Consider the following 25,896-nt stretch of genomic DNA (forward strand, 5'->3'; position numbering starts at 1 on the left):
TTTGTCAAACTGCCGTACAAGTTTCTAAATGCTTACTAACAATTTCTGTTACATATGTCATCACAGACCCGTAGCAAGTGTTCACACACTGAAGACTATTTGTATAGCTCTGGTCTAGATAGAAGAAACCTATAAACAGAGGACTAAGACTTGAATACAAGGCTGTTTGGAGAATGGCAAACTGTCCAAATGCCGAAAGTTTGGGGATGGATTTGGGGACCTAGTGGGTGATGGAAGAAAAAACTAGAGAGAAGATGAATCCGAAGAGCCTTGCACACCATGGTGACTGGATTCTGTAATCAGTGAGGAGCATCAACCTGATTGAGAAAGGAAAGGTGCGACTATATCTTCTTTAGGAAGTTTTATATCCATGGAGGGAAAAAGTTTCAGAGAAGAGAGTTCTGGAAGCCAGGAAAACAAATGCTAAGATTACTTCAGTTATTCAGGTGAGAGTGATAGGAACCCAAACCAGAGTAATTGAAATGAAAGTGGAAAGGATGGGACAGTTTGGAGGCAGGATGAGAAGACAGTAATAGATTAAAAGTGGGGAGAGGGGGATGGTGAGGTTTTCAAGCCCTAGAAGACAAAAATAGGAAACACAGGAAGAGGAGAGACTTGTGGGGATAGCAACTATTTGGTTTGGATTTTATGTTTTCTCTCTACTTGGATACCTGTGTAAAAATATGAAGCATGATGTTTCAATCTGGAGTTCAGGATCAAGGTTAGGGCCAAATAGGGTTGCATATCTATATAGGTACCTATGTCTGTATTTTAATGCTTACCTCTATAAAGGAACATCCAAAGCCAAGAGAACTATGTTGATTAAGATGAGAGTACAGAGCAAAGAGAAAAGAAAGGTGAAGGCAACCATGTCAAGGAACATCTATATTTCAGGGGAAGCAGTGAAGTGCCAGTTCCTCTTTCTTAGCACATAAATGCCTCATCACTCAGCACATGGCATCCGTGGCCGTAAGGGGACCACTTCAACTGAGTGCAGACTAGAAATATGGTCCTGACTTCCAGACTGTTTGAGCACAGGCATCTAGCTCAGTCTTTGCTGGGTGACCATTAAATTGAGTAAAACAGCAAAAAACTGTAAATAGTGAAAAACCCATATGATAGAAGAAATTAGGGAAGAGTGACAGTGACATGCAAAAAGCTTTTAAGAATTTTTACTAAACACAGTGTGATGTGACCCCTATGAACGATAGTACCAAAGAGAACTCAAGAACCTTCCTAAGAAATCATATTACTAGGGAATCAGTGCATGAGACTGACAAAATCTCATTAACACCTTGACTTGGAGAGGCAGGAAGTAGAAGAGAAAGCCCTACAGGTGGTGAGAAGCAGATCACTTGACCTCCATTTTGTCACTGCCAAGCAGCAGCCTTGGGAAGCATGGGTTGGGGAGCTCTAGGTTTTATACAGTGGCCATGACAAGCAAAAAGGCTGGAACATAATAACACTGGGAAAGGGGCCAAACCAGCCTCAACTTACACTTGGCTTGAGGACTAGATCAAACAAATGCCAAATGACCCTGTTGCAATGGCTTTTCCAAACAAAGTAAGAAATGATGTGGAGATGAAGTTCTCATGCTGTGAGGGTCCACAGTTCCAACTCCTTCTCTGCCAAGTCTTGAGTTAGTAGTGTAGACTCAGTTCAACTACTAACACTAGTGTAAAATCTTCGGGGAGAATTCTAACAAAGTGGGGAGTAAGTGAAACCAAGGAGAATTTATCTAATCTGTTCCTGAACAGTTTTGTGCTGCCATCGTATCATTCAAGAATAAGGATACCAGTCTCTTCTGGCCAAGATGAAGGCGTAGGTAGATACACTTTGCCTTCTCACACAACCAAAAGAAGGACAACAACAAATTTAAAAACAAAAAATAACCAGAACTGTCAGAAAATCAAACTGTATGGAAGTTCAACAACCAAAGAGTTAAAAAAAAAAATTCATTCAGACTGGTAGGAGGGGTGGAGATGGGCAGCTGGGGCAGAGAAGACAGGGGGTCCACATTCATATGAGGATAATCCAGGAGGAACAACTGGGGAACAAGACACTCAGAGCAACCCAGGGTTCCAGTGAAGGGAAATAAAGCCTCAAAACCTCTGGCTTTAAAACCTTGTAGGGGTTGCAGCAGCTGGAGAAACTCCCAGCCTCACGGGAGAGTTTCTTGGAAAGACCCACAGGGTGCTAGAACGTACACAAAGCCACCCACTTGGGAATCAGCACCAGAGGGGTCCAATTTGCTTGTGGATAGCTAGAGAAGTGACTGAAAGCCACCAAGAACCAAATAAGTGACATAGTTCCCTCTTTGACCCTTCTACCATATACCATATACAGCACCACAATGCAGCAACCTGGGTTGCCCCACCCTGGCGAATACCTAAGGCCCTTACAACATAACAGGTGCACTGAGACAAAGAAATATGGCCCAAATAAAACAACAGATAAAACTCCAAAAATAGAACTAGTGATGAAGAGACAGCCAACCTCTCAGATGTACAGTTCAAAACACTGGTAATCAGGATGCTCACAGAAATGGCTGAGTATGGTCACAAAATCAAGGAAAAAATGAAGGCTATGCAATGTGAAATAAAGGAAAATGCACAGGAAACCAACAGTGATAAGAAGAAACCGGGACTCAAATCAACAGTTTGGAGCAGAAGGAAGAAATAAACATTCAACCACAACAGAATGAAGAAACAAGAATTCAAAAAATGAGGAGAGGTTTAGGAACCTCTGGCACAACTTTAAGCAACCTAATGTCCAAATCACAGGGGTGCCAGAGGGAGAAGAGGAGTAGCAAGAAATGGGAAACTTATTTGAAAAAATAACAGAGAACTTCCCCAATCCAATAAAGGAAATAGACCTCCAGGAAGTCCAGGAAGCTCAGAGAGTCACAAAAAACTTGGACCCAAGGAAGCACACACCAAGGCACACCATAATTACATTACCCAAGATTAAAGAGAAGGAGAGAATCTTAGAAGCAGCAGGAGAAAAGGACACAGTTACCTACAAAGGAGTTCCCATAAGAATATCAGCTGATTTCTCCAAAGAGACCTTACAGGCAAGAAGGGGCTGGCAAGAGGCATTCAGAGTCATGAAAGGCAAGGGCCTACATCCAAGATTACTCTATGCAGCAAAGCTATCATTTAGAATGGAAGGGTGGATAAAGTGATTCCCAGAAAAGGTCAAGTTCAAGGAGTTCATCATCACCAAGCCCTTATTATATGAAATGTTAAAGGGACTTATCTAAGAAAAAGAAGATAATCAAAACTATGAACAGTAAAATGATAACAAACTCACAACTATCAACAACTGAACCGTAAAAAGAACAAGAACAAAAACAAACCAAGCAAACTGACTAGAACGGGAACAGAATCACAGAAATGGAGATCACATGGAAGATTATCTGGGGGTGGGGCATGGGGGAAAGTTACAGGGAATAAGAAGTATAAATGGTAGGTACAGAATAGACGGGGGAAGATTAAGAATAGTATGGGAAATGGAGAAGCCAAAAAACTTATATGTATGATCCATGGACATGAACTAGGGGGTGAGGTGAATGCTGATGGGGCAGGTAAAGGGCAGAGGGGAATAAAGGGGAAAAAAATGGGACAACTGTAATAGCATAATCAATAAAATATACTTAAAAAAATAAGGATACCAGAAAATGCAATAATATGAGATCTATGAAATTATTCTACAATGTGGCAATCTACCCGGCATTCAAGATGTAGAGGGAGAAGATGCTGCTGGGCTAGAACATTTTCCTCAGAAAACACCAGATATTTAGAAAACATATGTTTTGTTTTCTCGAAATTCAGAGAATTTTGAAGTATGTGAAATAAGACATGGATTTAAAAGGATCTGGCTAAGAGGTCAGCAGAAATAAAACAGGAGATGAATGCAACAAGGAAAGATTTTAAGAAAACTAAAAATGCAATGCCAAAACTGAAATCTACTTGAATTGTCATTCCAAATTGTGGAGGAAATAGAGGTAAAAACCATAAGAAAGCTGATCAATAAAAACAGACCAGGGAACTACCTTTCAGAGCCATGAGCTACCCCAATAAGTAGACAGTACTTGGCACATGGTAAGTGCTCAGTATGTGCTGAATGAGCCCATGGTATTCCCAAAGAGGCCTCTAAAAAAGGACACATAAACAATGATCAGAATCATCACAAAAGTAAACTACTGGGTTGAAGACAGGCCTGAGTCTATGGGTCAAAAGAACTTCACTAAGTACCAGGCAAAATTAATGAAAAGAAATCAGCACCTCACCACAGTTTCATGGAATTTAACACTTCAAAAATAAAGAAAATATCCTAAAATCATACAAGCAGACAAGAAAATAAGCTATTACAGAAAGAGAAATTAATCTTGCATTGGTTTTTCCTGAAACATTGAATGCCAAAAGATAGCAAAAAAATGTCTACAGGATTTGGGGGCAGGGTGCTGGAGGAGTTGTGACCCAAGAATTCTATACTCAGCCGAACTACAAAAGTGACAGAAAGACTTTGCACGTATTCAGAGACTTAAAGTATATGTCACTTAAGCCCCCCTTTTGAAAATAACTTTGGGGGTATAAGGGGCCTAAATAGTAATAGAAAAAATATAATAAAGATTAAATCAAAAAAAGAAAAGAACTTTGAACTAAACATATATATATGTGTGTGTATATATATGTATTATATATATATAAACACATCTGCATATATGTAAAAATACTCCAGTCAATTAAGAGAGGAATCAAAATTCCTCAAGAATGGGAAACTTTTGTTGTAAAAGGGTTAGCAACGAGCATTGGAAACAGTTAAACACAGAATGGAATCAGGTCTAAATAATTGTGCCAAGTACATTTGAAAGAAAACTTAAATATGAAGAAGAATTCTTTTTAAAAATACACAATAAAAATAGTGAATTTAATAATAAAAAGCAGGGCCTAAATCCTAAATTACTTCAAAAATTAAACAAAAATCAAGAAGTTGATATACAAGAGAAATAGAAGAAAGCAAAAAGTGTGATAATTCATGTTGCATACAATTGAGACAAATACTGTTTCATTCCTAAAAATAATTGCAGAAATAAAAGTTCGATCAGGCTTTTTAAAAACTTAATCATACTTATATTTTTAAATGTATTTCTTGCACATACAGCATGTTTTTATAAAGATGCCTCTGATTCCTGTGCAGAAAGGGAAGGGCAGGGGTCCAGGGCTGAAGCAGGGAGACTCCTGGGAAGCTCTTGAAATGGTCCAAGGAGAGAAAATGATGGTCGCACTATCATTTTCCTATCTGATAGGAAAGATGCGATGGCATGGAGATAGGAAGAGATGGTTTCATACTGCTGGAAGATGAGAGGATTTGCCAGTGGACTAGGTGTGAGATGTGAGAGAAGGAGGAGTCAAAGAGGACTCTTAGGTATGTGGCCTGAACAGCTGAAAGGTTGGGGTTGCCTCTTTTATTAAGATGAGGAGGACCTGGGGAGAGCAGAGAGTCGGGGAACTAAGGCTGAGTTTTGAACTGTTAAGGTTAAGATGCCTATTATGTATGCATATGGGTAGGTGTAGATCCCAGCTTCTTTGAAGTACAAAATACCTAATTCTTGAAAGAAATACATGAAATCATTTTTGTTCATAAAAACTAATTATAAAATAGCAGTAAATTGACACCCAAAGTAGTAGTTTAGTTCCACGTCAGCATCCAAGAGTACAAATTCTTCTAACAAGAATTATCTTTGTTAGCCCTGGCTGGTGTAGCTCAGCGGATTGAGTGCTGCCTGCAAACCAAAGGGTCACTGGTTCGATTCCCAGTCAGGGCACATGACTGGGTTGTGAGCCAGGTCCCCAGTAGGGGGTGTACTAGAGGCAACCACACATTGATGTTTCTCTCCCTCTCTCCTTCCCTTCTCCCTCCCTAAAAATAAATAAATACAATCTTTCTTTTTAAAGAATTATCTTTGTTAAATACATGAATCACTGGTTTCTCTTGCAATGAGATGTTGCTTCAAGAAACAGGAAATTCTTTAAAATAGGTTCTGAATCTTCTCTTTTTTGGTCAATACTATACAGCATTTAAAGCAGCTTGCAACTGAACAGATATTTAGTAAGATATTTTTACTATCTCAAAATATTGAGAACCTCAAAGAAAAAATTTTTGTTTCCACTGATTTATACGTTGTTATTTTATAAATATTGTACAAAAATATTATACTTAATCCAGCATATCTTTTTTGTTTGAATGACACAGATTAATAGCATAAAAGTATACATTGGTTGAATGTAGAGAAATGTTAAAATAATAGGAGCTAATATTTAATAAAAAAAATCATCGATCCCAGGTATCCTCAAACATGTATTTGCATATATTCTTCTACCCAACAACTTTTATTGATGATCATCTACATGCTTTGTTGTGTCGAATGTTTATGCTTTCTGAAAAAAATTGGTATTTAAGTCTTTCTAATCTCTTTAGTAAAGAAATTGTGAAAGAATTATAGAAAATTGGCTTGTTTGTATGGTTTATACGTAAAGGAAGACTTGATTAACCATAACCCAGATAAGTGAACACTTAAGATTAATCAGAATATTTTCAGTGCTGAAATCACAAGACAAAGTGTCACAAACCACAGTAAGTTTTTGTCTAATTTATTCCTCCTAATGCCCTCATTGTTGTAGGGGTGTGTGTGTGAGGGAGTGGGTGTGTGTACTTTCTGGTTAACCAATTACTTCCCAGGATAATGAATTAACCAGTATACATCATCCTCTGAGCATTTCAATTAGTCTGTGTTCTTTCTTCTTTTTCTTTTCTTTTTTTTCACTTTTTATTGAATTTATTGGGGTGACTTTGGTAAACAAAATTATATAGGCTTCAGGTATACAATTGTACACTACATCATCTGTGTGTTGTGTTGTTCACCGCCCCAAGTCAAGTCTCCTTCTGTCACCATTTATCTCCCTACACTCTCTTCCGTCTGCCCCTAACCCCTACCCCTTTGGTAATCACCATACAGTCTAAGTGTTCTTTATGTGAAAGTAATAAAACTGTATTTCTTTTTTAGAAAGTCTGTAACATAGACTTTTCACTAGAAAAACCTAGCTGTATATATAATAAATTCTCACTAATATGAACTTACTGTATAATGCAAAACAGACATATAAGAATATTTCATTCAGTCAAAATATACAATAAAGAACATGTTTGGCCCTTATTATAAATAAAAACATGTATTTAAGTGAACAAGTATTTTAATGTGTCCCATAAAACCAGACTAACAAGTATTTCTATTCCCGTCTCGTTGCCTTCAAGAGCATTTGTTCGGACAGGCCTCTTCTCTTTTCAGTTCCCAAGTACTGGTGGGCTGACTGGATGGTAGATAACCAATTATCTGCTCATATTTACACACAAGTTTATACCTGAAAACTAACAGAGGGTGCTACTACTATACAAATGTCTTTGTGCCCAATAGTTTTGGATCAGAAGGCTAGTACATACTTTCACTTCTCAAAAACAAAAACTGTTCCTGAAAATCTCACTGACTACCAAAACCAAAAGTAATTCATCTATCCAGAAATGAAATTACAAAGGAAGGGGATATACTATATGCCTCCCAGAATGGCTAAATTATTTTTACAAAGAGGAAGCTGTCAATATCAGGTGATGGTGAGGATATAAGCAAATGAAACCCTCATTCTCTGCTCATAGGAATGTAAATTGGAAAAAACACTTTCGAAAACTGTTTAGCAGTACCTAGTAAAGCTGACTGTGTCCAAGATTCCACCCAACAGAATACACACCCATCTGTTCCAAAAGACATGTGCAGTAATACTCGTCGTGGCAGTATTCATAGTAGCCCCAAATTGGGTACAACACAGCCATACAGTGGACAGATAAACTGTGACAAAATCATGCTATTGAATGTTGTTACAGCAGTGAAAGAGAATGAAGTGCTGCCACACACAACAACATAGGTGACTCTCACAGGAACAATGTTGAGCCAAAGAAGCCAGACGCAAAAGAGTACATATTGTATGATTCCATTTTATGAATTTCAAAAACAGGCAAACCTCGTCTACAGTGATGAGTCGGAATAGGGGCTTACCTGTGGCAGGGGACAGTAAAGTCCACAGGAGACTCTGGGAGACTGCGGAGGTGCAGGGCGGTACCAGGATGTGTTCGTGTTTAAAGTTCCTCAAGCTCTGCTCTTAAGACTTATGTGGTTTATTCCAAGTATGTTATACTTAAATTTTAAAAGTTGACCAAATTAAACAAAAAGAATAAGAAAGGGATAGCAGGTTTATTGGAAAAAGCATATCCCTTCTCTTACTCTCACCCCCGATTTTACTAAGTTCTGTGTTGGCATGCATAATGGAAACAGAATCTCAAGCTAAACAATGCTTTAAGGGATGATAATCTAATCATATGTAGCAATAGAAGCAACATCAACATGAGAAAATTAAGACCTAAAATCTTTAGGTTCTTAACATAATGGTGAATCCAGAGACAGCAGACAAACCTAATATTCTAATAAAAAGTAAGTATTTTATGATTCTTTAACCTCATTACCAAGGGTAATAACAGGTCCCCTAAAAAGGACCCACTTTTATGTTTTTTACAAATTATTAGCAGATACACCAAAAGAAGAATTCTGCAGTGCTGTTGGGTTAGTTGTTCAACAAGTCTTCACTAGGTCATGATTCTATTGCTCCTCATGTCTCCTGCCTTCCCGCCCTGCGTCCGCGAACACGGGGGACCTGCGATGCCCTTGTGTGCCTTTAGTCTGGCACACTTGTCTGGAAAGGATATAATAAGGCAGGATTTTGTAAACCTCTCGTAAGGAGTTGACATTTGTTCCCTTTATAGTTTTGAAGAGCTGCTTTATAACAAATTAGCTTTGAAAGTTAATTTATTTGGCTCATGAGATTTCTATCTTGCAAGCCTACTAAAGGAATTGAAGAAAAATTATCCTGGTAAATGTTAAATGCACTAGGTTAGTTGAGTCGAATATAGGAATATCTAAAATAGCAAACCATAATTACTCCAGATTGCTCTACTACAGTGGGATCTTTCTCAATATATTTAGAGGATATTCCACTGAAAATTATATTTAGATAATACTCCTATCTGATGGGCATAAAACATGCGACTGTGACATTCTTTGGCAATTTTAAATTTAAATCTTAGGAGTATAAAATAATGTCACGGAATGCTTTCCTGGGTATGACATTTAGTAAATTGTATCACTTTTGTATTGTAATGTGGTCATTTATTTCTGTTGTTTTACTCAGTTATGTCCATATGCTTATTAATATGTTTAGGTACTCTTCAAAGATACATATGAATACTATAAGCATTTATCTGTTGATATATAGTGAACTCTATTAAAAATTCTAATGTCCTGAATATTTCTAGTAAAATTGTTCTTAACATTTCCTAGATCTGGCTCTATCCCAGTTTGGAGAACAAAATGAATTACTGAGAGTCTCAGACAGCTGGTTAGGAGGTTCTAGTATCCCCAAAACTCCAGATTATGAAATAAAAGATTTTCATCCAGTTACATGTCTTCTGGGTTCTAGATGTTTTGTGCTTTTTTTTTAATGCGGATGTTGGGATAGAAGGACAACAAAGTTTGGAAAGCAAAAGCTAATTTCCTATAACTAATTATTCACCCAAGGCTCTCAAAATGCCTAACATCAATAGCAAGCTAGCTTAAAATAAACTTCATTAAGACTAATATCAAAATAAACATGGAATGACTATTTTCTAAGAAATTATTTTCCCATAATTTGTTGCACTTAGCAGATAATTTTCCTATTTCTATTATTGAGGAATAGATTTACTACTAAAAAACATTTTTTCCATCACTTTTTAGCATTCTTAAATCAACTTACTTTTAAAAGCTTAGAAATTGGAGCCAATTCTCAGTTATTTGAAAAAAATATTACTGTCATTACCATTCTGATACAATTAGGAAGAGTCAAGGGGTAAAAAACTAATTGGGGAATCTTTCTCTTAATACAGGTTGTTTTCATTACTAATGAAGTGTACACTGCCACACTTCAAACAGACATTCACAGACAGTGCCCCCTCGCTTTGCAGATGGGATGACTGAGACCCAGAGAATCTTAATCATTTGCCCACAGTGAGCCAAGACTAGAATCTTATATGTTGTATCCTAATCTGACACTTTTTCTATCACAATCCACTCTTTGCCTTGATCATTGCATTCCTGAAACGAAAATACATTCTGCACCATAAACTGTTATCATTATATTTATATCTAGATTTTTAAAAAACAGACTTCATTTTTTGGACCAGTGTTAGATTCAAAGCAAAATTGAGCAGAAAGCACAGAGTTTCTACATGTCTCCTGCCCACACCCCCACACAGGCACAGCCTCCCACATTATCGACATCCCCCTATAGAGTGGGTCATTTGTTGCAATGGATGAGCCTAAAGTGACACATCGTCATCACCCAAAGTCCATAGTTTACACACAGTATGATTCACTCTTCGTGTTGTGCATTCTATGGATTTGAACAAAAGAATACGTATGTATTCATACATACATACATCTATGTATTCATCATTATAGTATCATACAGAGTATTTTACTGCCCTAAAAATCCTCTGTGCTGAACCTGTTCATCCCTCCCCCTGGCAACCACTGATCTTTATACAGTCTCCATAGTTTTTCCTTTCCCAGAAAGTCATATAGTTGGAATCTTACAATATGTAACTTTTTCAGATTGATTTCTTTCCCTTAGTAATATGCACTTAAGTTTCCTCATGTCTTTTTCCATGCTTGATAGATCATTTCTTTTTAGCACTGAATAATATTCCATTGTCTGGATGTACCCCAGTTTAATTATCCATTCACCTACTGAACAGCTTCTTAATTGCTTCCAAGTTTTGGCAATTATAAATAAAGCTGCTATAAACATCTATGCACAAGTATTGTGTAGACATAAATTTTCAAATCATTTGGACAAATACCCAAGGAGTGCAATTGTTAGGTTGTATGATACGAATATGTTTGGTTTTGTAAGAAACTTCCAAACTGCCTTCAAAAGTGGCTATAGCATTTTGCCTTCCCACCAGTAATGAATGAGAGTTGCTATTGCTCCACATTCTCACCAGCATTTGGTGGTGTCAGTACTTTGGATTTTGACCACCTAATAGGTGTGTGGTGGTATCTCATTCTCATTGCAATTCCCTAGTTACATGTGATGTGAAGCATCTTTTCATATCCTTCTTTGCCTTCTGTATATTTCTTTGGTAAGGTGTCTGTTCAGATCTTTTTCCCATTTTTTTAATCAATGTGTTCATTTCCTTATTGTTGAGTCTTAAGAGTTCTTTGTGTATTTTGGATAACAGTTTTTATCAGTTATATCTTTCATAAATATCTTCTCCCAGTCTGCGGCTTGTCTTCTTATTCTTTTGATAGATTTTTTTAGTAGGATGAAGTTTGATACATATTACATTTTGGGAGAAAGTAACGGTTGTGACCATCACTGTGAAGAGATCTGTAAAGAGATCTCCACACCATTTTATTAGTTTATCTGAGGTAAGGAGCAAACTTCGGAGAGAGACTGGGTCTGTGCTAGTGCACTTCTATATGGTGGTTTTCAACAGGCACTGCACAGACCACTTACATTCCCCAGGAACCCTCCATGTCCCTTCTCATCAGTGTGTGGTCTATGGGCCAGCTACACCTAGGAAATTATTAGAAATACAGAGTCTCAAGTACTAGCCTAGACCTACTGAATTAGGAATTGAATTTCAATAAGATCCGTAAGTTATTTGTATGCATGTTAAATTTGAGAAGCCCTGCTCTCCATAACCTGTAAACTAATCTTAAGAAAGATTTATTTCTTAAAAGTATAAAATGAGCCCTGGCTGGTGTGGCTCAGTGGATTGACACCAGACTGTGGACCAAAAGGGCACTGGTATGATTCCCAGTTTGATGCCTGGGTTGCAGGCTGGGTCCCCAGTTGGGGGCATGAGAGAGGCAGCCAATCTCTGTTTCTCACACACATCATGTTTCTCTCCCTTTCTCCCTCCTTTCCCCTCTCTCAAAAAATAAATAATCTTTAAAATATGTATATATATAATATGATTTTTAAATCCCTTTGAGAAAAAAGTTTATTTTTGTTTTTTCAGATTGTAAAAGTCACAAGTTATATGAAATTTGGCAAAATAAATTAATAGAAGAAAACAATATCACCCATAATTCCATAACTCAAAAATAACCATGATTATTATTGTTTTATTCATTTTCTCCTACATATTTTTGTATGTATGTAATATACATGCATAAACATTGAGATAATTCTATATAAACATGCTTTCATTTCATACTTTTATCACTTAACATTTTACAGGAAGCAATCAACTTTCATTCAGTACATTTTTATTCAACACCTACTATGTGTCAGGCACTGTTCTTAATCTGGAGTGACATAGGGCTCTTATCCATGACCCTTTCTTTTAGTAGAGCAGATAATAGAGAGAAAAATAATACATTTGTAAACAGTGATAAGTATAAAGAAAATAAAATAGAGCAGTAAGCTAGAGAAGGACACAATGCTTTTTTTCTTTTTTATTAACCCATACTCATGATCCGGACCTCTTTAATTCCTTTAGGATTGGCAGTATAATCTCTAGTCTTATCAAAAACTGTAATACTTTTTAATTATATTTTGTTGATTATACTATTACAGTTGTCCTGATTTTTTCCCTTTTGCTCCCCTCCATCCAACACTCCAAGTGCTCCCTCAAGCAATCCCCACACCACAGTTCATGTTCACAGGTCACGGGTGTAAGTTCTTTTGCTACTCCATTTCCTATACTGTATTTTACATCCCCATGGCTGTTCTGTAACTACCCATTTGTACTTTTTAATCCCTTGACCTCTTCATCCATTCCCCACACTCCCCCCATCTGTTTATCTTTAACGTTTGGCATTGTAATTATGATGTGTACTGGTGTAGGCCTCTTTGCCTCCATCTTGTTTGGGACTCTGTGTTTCCTGGACTTGTGTGTCTATTTCCTTCACCAAATTAGAAAAGTTTTCTTTCATTATTTTTCAAATATATTTCCAATTTCTTACTATTTCTCGTTTCCACCTGGCACCCCTAGTAAATGAATGTTGGATTGCTTAAAGTCCCACGGGCTGCTTACACTATCCTCATTTTTTTGGACTCTCTTTTCTTCTTGTTAAGATTGGTTGTTTTTTGCTTCCTTACATTCCAAATCATTGATTTGATTGTCAGCTTCATCGATTCTACTGTTATTTCCCTGTAAATTGTTCTTTATTTCAATTAATGTATCCTTCATTTCTGACTGGATCTTTTTAATTCTTCTGAGGTCCTCGCTAAGCTCTTGAGCATCCTATTAACTAATGTTTTGAACTCTGCATCTGATAGATTGCTTATTTTGTTTAGGTCTTTTTCTGGAGTTTTGATCTGTTCTTTCATTTGGACCATGTTTCTTTGTCTCCTTATTTTGGCAGCCTCCTTCTATGTATTAGGTAGAGCTGCTTTGACTCCATGTCTTGGTAGTGTGGCCTAATGTAGCAGGTGTCCTGTAGGGTCCAGTGGTACAGCCTCCCCTGTCATCCAAGCTGGGTACTTGAGGCACGCCCTTCATGTGGACTGAGTACACCTTCTTCTTGTAGTTGAGTCTTGATTGCTGTTGGCAGATCAATGGAGGGGGTTTACCCAGTCCAGTCAGCTGCAACAACTGGCTGTGACCACTGACCACCAACCTCCATCCTCCGTGGAGAATCAGCTGTGCGGAAGCAGGGTGGTGGTGTTATAACATGGTCTGTAGCTGCCTACTGGGTGCCTTGGCCCTGGGGTTTGCCAGGTGGTGCAGGCCAAAATCATCCCCCACCTATGTTTTTCCCAGAGCCACCCTGCCTGAGTTATAAAGCAATCTGAGATGGCTTGGAGATTTCCAGGCAAAGCCAACCTGTGAATGTAGGCTGCTGGTTCTGGGCCTGGGGCTCACTGAGGCCAGCTGCTGCTTGTTTGTTCATTATGGAAAATCAGCTTGGGTGGGACTGTAATTTGGGTGGGTTGCAGTCTCTGGGGATTTCCAAGGTAGGTCAAACAGTGTTAGACAGGTTGATGGAATCTTAAATAGGACACCAGTCTGCCAACTCTGTGGAGGGACGGCCCAGAAAAGGGACAATGGCCTCTGCTCAACCCAATGCCAGACACTTCAGCCTCCCCATGCATGCCCCTGGTGCTGCTCAAGCTACCTCCCCAGCACTGGAGCTCAGAGGGAGTGAGTCTGAGTAGCTGAGTCCGTGTGTGGGTTCTTTAAGAGGAACTGCGTGGGGGTCCACCAGTTTCTTCCACAGACTCAATCCCTGCTGGTTTTGCAGCCAGAAATTGTAGGGACTTATCTTTCTGGCACTGGAACCCTGTGCTGGGTGGGGGACAAGGTGTGGGGCTGGGACTCCTCACTCCCAAGATATCCCTCCCAAATTTTTATCTACCACATGTGGGTGTGGGACTAGCCAGGTTTATGTCTGTGCCCCTCCTGCTAGCGTGGATGGTTGTGATTTCTTTAATTCCATAAATGTCAGACTTTCATTCAACTCAATTTCTGTCAGTTCTGGGTGATGGTTGCTCTCTATTTTAGCTGTAATTTTGGTGTAGTTGTGCAAAGAAGCGAGCCATGTCTGCCTATGCTGCCATCTTGACCAGAAGTCCAAAAACTGTGATATTTTCTACACTTAAGTATTTGGTTAAACTGAGAGTTACATATTGTACTTAATTAAATTACATGTGACTGGAAATTCAGTAGCTTCCCTTGAACTTTTGGACAGGTGTATAGTGTCTGAGTGATTATTCTCTCATGGTAAATGAGTCAGTCTCCCCAACTTTCACAAACATTAAAAATGCAGTGATCTGCTTTTATGAAGTGTAGAGGTTTCTCCTCTCTAATTTCAAGGCCAGGCCTGTGACATTCAGTCCTCTACACATATGTCCTCCTAACAAATTTAAACCCACGTTCCTTCTGTCAGGGAGTTATACCTCGTAGATCTTACGAGTGCAGTCATTTCTGCAGCAAAGAATCCTGCTTCACTTACAATGTATTTGTACACTAAGGCTCCATATCTTTGCTCATTATTCTAATGCTCTATTTTAGTGTCGTGTTCCTTAATCCATTTAAATTAACAATTAGGAATTTTAACTCAAATTAAAAGTCAATTTTCTGTGCTGCCAGTGAAAAAAAAAATTCAGTGAAATGATACCTGCTGTGCTCAGCCAAGGTTATAAGTATGTCCTCCAAGCATAAGAACCAGGGCACAACGAATCCCTCTGCCTGTTACCTTGGCAAATGTCTTATGCCATCAAGTAGAAGATATGTTCTGTTTTCAGAAACACTAAACTATGGAGAAGGGAGTAGAATTATTAGTTAGAAGTTTGGCATTTTATATTTTTACTATGGTGAAATGGTCAGGGTTTTAACTTATTTTTACTACAGTTGTGACCTGAATTAAAAATCACAAAAATTACTTTATCTGCAGGCATTGCTATGGTTCTTTATGAGGTTAACACATCACTGGTTAATAAAATCAATGTAGCAGCTAGTGGAATTGGGTGGGGAATCCTCAGTTTTATCAATTCATTGGCAAGAGTCATTCCCTTGCCAATGAATTGATAAAACTTTGAAAATCAGTACTTGATAACAGCGGTACAGCTGTTACATGACATGTCATACGCTCTTGTTCCAGTTCTAATCCCATATCCTGCTCGTACCCAGCTCTAGAATCCAGCTTCCATGCCACGTTGATGGCAGCTGACTACTGCTGCCACTTTCCCTTGCACTTTCTGCAGTGCTCATGTTCCCAGCCTAGACCAATCTGCAAGAGTCTGTCCTCACCTATGACGGCATTAGAAGCCAGTGCTCTGCCTCTAGGTACCTCCAAGAGTCATAGAATCTTAGGATTGGAAGGAACCTAAATGCTCATCCACAGTTGTGTTGGCCACCATAAAGTATCCTAGAAGCAAGACATCAGGAATGACTGGGAAAAGGAGGAAATAGGAGCTGCGTCCCAATCACTGTTGCAGGGGCAGCTAAACCTTGTCTGTCTGATCCATAGCCCACTGAGAAAGGATTTTGGAAGACTCTGCTCATCCCCTCCTCCTGCCACATGTAACTGTGCGTTTTACTAAGTTACATGAACTCATTAAACTATGCTCCAACAAGTCCCATGTTCCTTTGAAATCATGGGGGTCTTACCAAGAACACTTATCAGGAAAGAAAACACTCCCAAGAGGCACAAACCTGGTAGTTCCTGGAATTAACTGCCAACCAAATTGAATATGTTTATGCTGGCGGCTTAGGAGTTTTTCTCCTTTTATTTCATATTCACATTAATATATCTGTATTCAAACATGGGAATTTTGTGCCTGCTTGCAGCAAGCATGTTAGGAACAAGAAAACAACACATACAGCACTACCCAGAGTTTTATGGTGTGGGGCTTCTTTGTGGGGTGGTTAGTCTGCCCCTAAAATAGACACTCGCTGCCTGAAGAATGGCTTTGTATTTTTTCAGTGACAACGCTGTCATACTGCCACCTTGAAACAGTGATGGAAGTGTTTTCAGATTAATGTGTACTTGGTTGTCTTTATTATGTCTCACCTGATGATGATGATGATGAAGATACCAGCTAACATAGGTTGCCAGGCTCTTTCTCAGCTAATTCCATGTATAAGTCATATAACCTTCACAAATAACGCATTAAAGTGGAAACTAGTGTTTTCATTTTAGAAATGGAGACACTGAAATGCACACTGGTTAAGTAACTTTTGAGGTCAGACATCTGATCATGGGGCAGGGAGGATTGGAACCGGGCTGTCTGACTCTAAATATTTCAGCTATTCCTTCCTCTTCTTAAAATATATATAATCCCTAGCTATTAAAATCCTATGCCTTGACTAGGATATTATAATTCTTTATTGTTTAACTACCATCTTAGTCTACCTGGCATAACTGTAACTTATTGTGGGAAAGGATTACGGGGAAATAACATTAGATTTTGAAGTATGGATGATCAGTGAGACATGTGGAACACCAAATGTTCACACACTGTTGTTTTCAGCTGTTCCCATTTGCACTGTACGTCACAGAGAACCTGAGTAACAAATTCTCTCCAAAATGAAGAGTTCTGAAGATTCTCTGTGCTTGCAGACAATGTTCACAAGTTCAAGCTCACTGTTTTGCTACCTACTAAATTTTCTAGGAGTACACTGACCAAAAATCCTTAGGCAGCGCATCACCATTACATTTTCAGACATCGCACATTTCTCAAGGGCTTCATCTGCATACTGTTTTCCCATTAGTATGTGCTCTAAGTGAGTTTGTTTTATCATTCCATATGTTAAAACAATTAAAATTGACATAATCCACACAAAGGGCATTTCTTTGTCAGAAGAGCAGAAATCAGTTCACTTATGAACTGTGTTTATGCAGAACCATTACTTTTTTAAAAGATACTGGATATGTTTCCTGTTGATCCTGCAGAACTAATTAAAATAAGGATTTGTGTGTGTGTCGTTGTAGGCTAAAGGTAAAGAAAGACAGTGGCTAAGACACCAAGCTACTGGGGAACTAGATGATGCCAAGATCATTGATGGGCTGACTGGAGAGAAAGCCATCTACAAACGCCGGGGTGAGCTGGAGCCACGAGTAAGTAATGGTCAGCTAGTCACCTCAGATCTGCAGAGTTTGGCCTTCTCCACAGACAACTGCTTTCCTGAGTTGCTGTCCTTGTCAAAACACCATAAACCTTGTATATGCAACCAAGGAAAGCACTGTATTAAAAAAAAATTAGAAAAAACATAACTATTAATACTATTTATTATATTATTCAAAATCCAATCAGGAGTCAAAAAATACCAAGCAGGCATGCTCAAATTGACTAATTTATGGAACAGTTAATAAAAAGACTATTTATGAAAGTAAGGGTGGGGTTTAGGAAAGCCAGACAGAGGCAGTGTGGGATCCTGACAGCAGAGCCCTAACCCACCCCAGGTCTGAAAGGCACAGAGGGCAAGAGCCTGCAGAGGACAAACCAACAGGAGCTGAGCCTGCAGTGGAAGGAGAGCTCACCCATGGGCCACAACAGAAAAGGGGCCAAGGGAACAAATACCCTACCCTCACCCTCTGACCTCCTGCCAGTGCCTCCCATCATCAGAGCCCACCTGGAAGCCAGCAGCCAAGAGAGAGGCTGATGCTTCCCTGCAGATCAGTTCCCAGGACAGCGAGCAGGGTGCTCTAGAGGGGTCTGAAGACCCTTGGAGCCTGTGAATCCCAGAGGCTCATGTGAGTGAAAACACCAGCATAGTCTTGGTGGTTTTCTTCTGTTCTGTTTCTTTAAAGATCTGTATCTATCCTATGAAGAAAATTTTAGAAAACAAGGAATTTTCCTTCAAATAACTCTAATGTAAACATATGTAAAGCTTTAGATAGTCTAATATTAAAATATTTGCAAAACAATGGCAATAAAATGAAGTATTGAGCTTCTTGGAAGGTCCTGTGACCTCCTATGCCCCTGAATAATCAGAATTGTGAAATAGCCACTGAGAGCTGGGGGCACAGTGACTGGTAGGAGAGGGAGTCACGTACTCCACGTAAAAGTTTATTCAGAGAGGATCCTTCGGTGGTTTGGAGTCCATGCTTCCATGTCATTGGTATGAGTCAACAACTGCTTTCTCTCCTGACTCATTGTGGTCAAGAAATGTGTTTAGATGCATCTGAAATTGTGAGCAGTCATGGAAGCATGGGTGGTACTCTTCTTAATTTAGGCAGACTCAGCAAGTTTTTAAGAAATATACTGAATTTGTCTCAAACCATTACACTGATACCCACAGTATTTTCTTCAAATTACTGCTCTGCTCATTAATTCTCATACCTGTCAGCAAGTATATAATAACAGAATAGTCTGGAATTTTTCTTCTTCCTTTTTTCTTATAAGTAAAGTGACAAATATACTTTTGCTTTTGATTCTGCAAATTAGCAGGCATGAGTCCAAAATCAAACTGAAACTCATGAGGTTTTCATAATTTAATTGACAGTTGTTGCTAAATAGCAGTAAGGTGCTACTTTTATGCCTTTGACTGCCAAGGAAGTAAAGAGAAGTAGTAATTCAGTAACTGGAAGGAGGAGGAAGCTGAAAGCCTACTAAACACAAAAGACTGAAGAAATATTTTCCTTCAGTTCTTTGCTAGACTCGCTCTCACAGAACCTTGTTTTAGGAATCTGGCATTTTTTTGTACTCTGTGGAAAATGACATTCAGAGCGTTACACAACAGGTACAAGTAAAACCCATGTGGGCTTCCAAATAGCCCAATCTTGCTAGAGTAGCTGAGTCTAAGGTATGACATGAGAATGACATGTTAGGGTTTATATCTTTCCAGGTTATTTTAAAGACAGCGTCAGCTTCAATAAGGCAGTTTTACTAGATTGGATTGGGTCTTGACAGGACCATATATTCCAAAGGAAGATCTTTCCCATATGGCCCCACTACCAGCACAAGTCTGAAATTCCATTTATTGAAATACAGTTGGTAGAAGTCTTTCCCCTTGCCTCATGCAGCACTGAGCCCATTGCTTACTTGCCTGCCTCATGGCTGGTACTCTGGGCCTGTGTGAGTGAGATCCCCAGAACAGCAGCCAGTGATGGTTTTCTGGTTCACAAGACTCTGTTGTTCCCTCCCTCAGCTGGGAAGCCCCCAACAGAAACCCAAGCGCCTGCGCCTGGTGGTAGACGTGTCTGGCAGCATGTACCGCTTTAACGGGGTGGATGGCCGGCTGGAACGCTCAATGGAGGCTGTGTGTATGGTAATGGAAGCCTTCGAGAACTATGAAGAAAAGTTCAAGGTAATTGCATGAACTAAGGATGATGAGAGGCATCACTGACCACATCTGCCTAAGACTCAGCCCCAACTTAAGGCATGGTGATGGATAGGTGGTTGTAGCCTCCACCCAGAGTGGACAAAAATCTTCACCTTCTCATCAGTTTACATATCACAGAAAAAGTGAGTCAGTAGTTTTGTCTGCTCTAACAATCAAAAAATGATACCACCTGAATTTGAAAGGGCACTTAGTACAGAAGAAAGCGCTGCACTTCACAAGTTGTGTGATGTTGGCCATAATGTTCCAGGGAAACAACAACAAAAACAGGCACTCAGAGGAACCACAATTTTCTTCTCCAAATTTCTCAGAGCTGCCATCCTCATTCCAATTTCCCCCACCCCACTCCCATTCTTGCCCATCACCAACCAGGCAGCCTCCCAAGGTTTGAGCACACCCTCCAAATATGCTGTTCTCAGCACCATTTTGTTTTTCCACTTGGGTGGGCATTACACAGTAATAGATGGCTCCCCAGCTGACAATGAAGATGGTAACCCTGGGAGAAATGCAGCCTTCCATTCAGACTTTTCCATCTCGCTGCTGCTCAGTTTGCTCTGCATCCTCCTTTAGAGATCTGAGCATAGAGAGGGGATCCCCTGTAGCCTGAGATTAGCCCGTAGGTTCTCTCTTACAATGCAAGCCACAAAGAGCTCTTGCACTTTCGGCCCTTACCAGAGCAGATGACCTTTAATTCAATCACATGCTGTGTATTTATTATCGGAAGTTCAGTTGAAAGAAAAGGTACGTGTGTAGACATGTGTAAAGGGGTACAGAGTCTGTCCATAGACATTCTAGATTGTATTCCAGATCAAATGTATCCTTCAGAAATAGGTGATCTTAGTTCATTATTTGGCTTGACATCCCACCTACACTTGAGGATTGCTATGTGTTATAGTGGATAAAGCAAGAAACAGATTGGTGAAACCCATTGCCTCATTTCCTTTAGGCCCGTTTGTGAGGCTCTGAGTCTCCCAGGGTCCCTTGTATGATGCTCTACATGAGAGATTGCTTTTAGAGTTAAATGATAAAAAGGTACGTGGATTAAATGGTAGGAAGGAGGAATGCTGTGTGTTGCCAGGTTCTGTACAAGTACTGGATGCAAATGTAAATAGAACATGGACTTTCACTCGGGGGGAGTAGCTTTGTTTCCCTTAAAGAACTGGAGTATATTTCCCCTTGTGATCAGTGAAAACTATGAAACTATTTTAAGATTCCCTCTTGTTCACTGCCAGGAAGCTCTGAGCTAAAATCAAAGCCCCGCCGTGTTATGTCTTACAGCTTGAGACTAGTGCTCAGCTTTTCCTTCCCTTGACCCTCCCTCCCTTTAGATTTAAGTTTTTCTTGATTTTGATTATTTAAATTAAAAAAATTTTTTTTCTTTAACCCTCACCCAAGGATATGTTTTTTAAATTAATTTTAGAGAGGGGGAGAGAGAGAGAGGAAGAGGAACATTGGTGTGAAAAAGAAACTTGATCAGTGACCTCCTGTACGTGCCCCGACCAGGGATCAAACCTGCAACCTTTTGTTGTACAGGACAATGCTCCAACCAACTGAGCCACCCGGCCAGGGCTTGATTTTGATTTTTTTTTTATTTTGTTATGGTTTATGGATTTCTAGAAAATGTTTCTTTTAAAATATTTTAGATCCTTTCTAGTATGAAGTGGAGGATAATTCTTAAATCACATGGACCACTGACAAACACAGGATGGTTAAATATTATTGCATCAGGATAAATCCCACCTGTTTTAAAACCTTTGGGTTCTGCTAATATTCGAATCAGCACATTAACCTCTTTTGTGTATCTTGAAGGTCAGTGTTCCTCAGCTTCCTTTGAGATTTTAATCAATTATAGGCCATAGCAAAATACCACTATGAAATTTGGCATACTTATCCGGAATAAAATTTCCAGTTAAAAAGAGAATTCCTATACCTTTGAGAGCAGAACTGCTCTGATTTGTGAAACAACAGTTCTTCCAGGTTTTAATAAAGATTTACTAGAAGTTAATCAAGAAATTGGTCACACAGCTCCCCGGGAGCTGTTAGGGATTAGACAAAGGGCAGAAGGTGACAAAGCTGATAGGGAGTTCGGGATCCACTCTGACAGCCTGAAGGAGGTTAGTGTGGTTATCACGGAGCAGATTTTGTATTCCACTACATTTTACACAGTGCAGTGTAGAGAGATTCATATTTGCCCAATTCTCACTGTTAAAAGTCTGTAATCTGGAAGCACCACTAATGAAACTGAACAGACAAAAAAGAAGCAACATCAAGAAAATGAGTATTTACAAGATGTTATTTTATTTTGTTCCTGATCGATAGTTACAAACCAAATTATGCTGAATGAGGTGCAATATTTCAATAAAATTACTAACATTAATTGAGCACTTGCTAAATGTAGTGTACTCCGCTGGGTACAGAGTTCCTTGCCATCCTTGAGCTTGTGGCCTCATGATGGAGGCATGTAAAAACTGCTAATTCAGATAGATTTGCTGAGAGAATTGCAGTAAGAGATACAAACACAGTACTGCCCCAGATACTCCCCTTCAGGACATCATTTCTAAAGCAGTATTTTGCTTTAGATTGTCTCTTCTATTGCCACAACAGTGTAAAGAATTTTCTGTCTTTATTAGTAAAACCACAGCTATGTTGATCACTGTAGCAATATGTGACAAGTTGAGTCATATTTATAGCGAGATATTATAGCAGAACAGCAAGAAAAACTTGAAGTAGCTTTATCATTTTTATGCTGTTCAATTTTTAATAGGCAGTACTTTAATGATTTTGGTTTTGTGCATTTCTGTGTACTTACAAACATATTCTTCATATTCACTACAGTTCCTTTGGAACTAAAGTTCCTTTAGAACTTTTTAAAATTTATTTATTTATTTTTATTCAGTTACAATTGTCTTCATTTTCTCCCCTTCCCTCCACCCCACCCCAGCCAGTCCCACCTCCCTCCCCCACCTCTACCCTCCCCCTTGATTTTGTCCTTGTGTCCTAGTAGCTCCTATAGACCCCTCTCCCCACTATCCCCTCCCCACTCCCCTGTGGCTATTGTTACAATGTTCTTAATTTCAATGTCTCTGGTTATATTTTGTGTGCTTTTTTCTTTTGTTGATTATGTTCCAGTTAAAGGTGAGATCATATGGTATTTGTCCCTCACCACCTGGCTTATTTCACTTAGCATAATGCTCTCCAGTTCCATCCATGCCATTGCAAAGGGTATAAGCTAGAACTTTTTTTAAGAGTATACAAAGTGTTATGAAACCAGCGCATTAAAATCTTTTCAACAAGAGGAAATACCTTAAGACTTCACAAAACAAGCTCTTTGAGGAAAAATGGTACATAGGCAAGTGTCTGGAGGGATGGGGTAGGGGAACAGAGCAGGGAAGGCATAACCGAGTCCTGTTCCTGCAAGCTCCTCGTCATGTCCACAGACATCAGAACTGGGCCCACCTCCCAGGTCACTTCCTCGAGTTTCCTCCTTCCTCAGATAGGAAAAGTGAGACCCAGAAAGAGTCAGGACTTTTCCCAAAGTTGGAAGGCCAGCTGGAGACAGAGTCGGATGGGACCCAGGACTCTTCCGTTTATTTTCCCTTCTTTGTTTTGTTTGGTTTTGTTTTGAAATTGTTCCCTTCTCAACCTTCAAAAAAATTTAAACCTACAAAAATTGTTGAAAGAAGAATAAAATTAACACCCATATGTCTTCACTTCGATTCTCCAATTGTTAATATTTTCCTTCATTTGCTTTGCATTTCCCTCTAGATATATATACTCAACCCCCACACCCTGAATCATTTGAAAGAGAGTTATACACACCATAATGCTTTACTTCTAAATACTTCATTATGCTTCTCCTTAGGGTAAGGACATTCTCTAACTCAACCTCAATACCATTATCACATCTAAGAATATTATCAGTAATTTCATAATATCTTCTAATATCAAATCTAAAGTCACTTTTCCCAGCTATCCCAAAGGTATTTCTAATTGTGTTATCCACCCCGACCCCAACCCAGGATCCAGTCAAAGTCCACACCTTATTTTTGGTCATCATGTCTCATCAGCTTCATTTCATCTGGAGCAGCCATCTCTCCTACCACTACCACTTTTTCCTTTCATGATGGGCGCTCTCTTGAGTCCAGATCAGTTGTTTGTAGAATGCCCTTCATTCTGGATTTCCCTGGCTGTTTTCAAATAGTGCCATTTACCTCGTCCCAATATCCTCTATATTGCCAGAACTGCCAACAGTCTTCCCCCCACACCAGGTATACTGGACACTTTGTTTAATATTCCCACCACTGCTGCCAATATATCTAAGATTTTGGTGGCCACAGGCCACCCAATCTCTGCGGGGGGCTGTCCAGGCCTCCTTTGTAGACAATGTGGAGTGGGTGGGATGGAGCCTACTTACATTCCATAAGATCTTTTTGTTATAATTACATATTTTAGGCTATAGGGAATGGGTACACAAAATAGTACAAAAGATACAAAGGAGCAAGAGTGAAGCATAAGCTTCTCTGTCTATCAGCACCCAGTGCCCATCTCTGGTGGTAACTAGGGATAGTGGGGGTTTTTGGCATTTTCTCAGAGACATTTGATGCATGTACATCAAGTGGCAGTATAGCATTCCACTCTGCTCTGTGTCTTTATGCTATGTGATTATATTCAACTCATTTAATCTCTCTGTAGTTTAATTTTCTTATTTACTTAGTTAGTCAGTCAGTTATTTTTTAATCCTCACCCAAGGTTGGTTTTAGAGAGAGAGGAAGGGAGAGAGAAAGGAAGAGAGAGAGAAATATTGACGTGAGAGAGAAACATTGATCAGTTGCCTCCCGTATGCACCCCACCCAGGGATTGAACCCACAACCCAGGCATGTGCCCTGACTGAGAATCAAACCCGCAACCTTTTCAGTGTGCAGGATGACACTCCAACCAACTGAGCCACCTGGCCAGGGCTGTACTTCCATTTTCTCCTGTGAAAGAAGCATAGTAACTAGGACTCACTCATGACAGTACGGAATTTACTCAGCAAATATAAAGTGCTGCATGAACAAAAGACAGTTTTAGGAGCTCCTGGTGAGAAATGTATATTCTGTAACCCAGGATGGCGTTGCATGTGGTGTCTTTAAGAATTCAGGAGTGTGCTCTGAGACTTCCCACCCCCCTCTCCCCAGTTCCAGACATTCTTAATGTTGTGTTCCTGCAGCTGTTCCTCTGTTGTAAAGGTGTCTAGTCTGTATTTGCTTAGAAACTGTCAGAAGCTACTGTCCTGGCCCGGTGACCTGGACTCTTCCATGAACCCTCTTGCTTGGCATCTGCTTTGTGTTTTGTTTGGCTGGGGCTCAGCTCCTGAGCGCTGGGTCATTAAAGTCCAAGAGGCTCATTAGGAGTGAGCCTCTACTTTTTGTTCTACCTCAGCATGACCTGTGTGCCAGGCCACAGGGACCCTTGAGCAAGACTTACTGAGAAGGAAAGGTAATTCAGTGGCGGAACACATTTCAAAGCCATCTGGAGTTTTTAAAGTTCCTTGTAATCATTCCACCAACCGAATTCAGTTCTCAGGAACAGCATTGATTGTAGGTCACTTAAGACAGGAGCAACATTATATTTGATAATAATCAGCATAAACTCCTCTGATCTTCTAATCAGCAGAGTTTTTAAACACAAAGGTGAAAAGTGGAATGGAAATGTTTTGCAAACCACTTTACTGTAGTCAGGAAGCATTTTTTTCCCTTTATCTTTATTCCAGTTTGGTCCTTGTGATTTCTCCAAGCCTCTGGGAGTGTTTCACTAGGACCTTAAGGCCGACCTCCTTTCCAGAAGCTCTCAATGCCTTATTTTTTTTTCTTGAAAGTACTCAGTAACACTGAAAGTTGGCTGATCCAGCACCAAACACTCAAATAGTGATACCAGAAAACAGACTTATTTGGTTATTGAGAAATTGGACTT

General features: G+C 39.4%; 1 protein-coding gene across 1 annotated transcript in view; it reads left to right on the top strand.

Annotated features, from left to right (window-relative positions):
* The window catches only part of VWA8 (von Willebrand factor A domain containing 8), a 388,865-nt gene that overhangs the window by 350,033 nt on the left and 12,936 nt on the right, over positions 1-25,896 (top strand). Inside the window, exons 41-42 of the mRNA XM_024569321.4 lie at positions 17,594-17,719; positions 19,753-19,911. Coding sequence (XP_024425089.3) covers positions 17,594-17,719; positions 19,753-19,911 — 285 coding nt within the window. The remainder of the gene's footprint in view (positions 1-17,593; positions 17,720-19,752; positions 19,912-25,896) is intronic.

This window comes from Desmodus rotundus, chromosome 13 (assembly GCF_022682495.2).
Source record: "Desmodus rotundus isolate HL8 chromosome 13, HLdesRot8A.1, whole genome shotgun sequence".
Classification (NCBI taxonomy): Eukaryota; Metazoa; Chordata; class Mammalia; order Chiroptera; family Phyllostomidae; genus Desmodus; species Desmodus rotundus.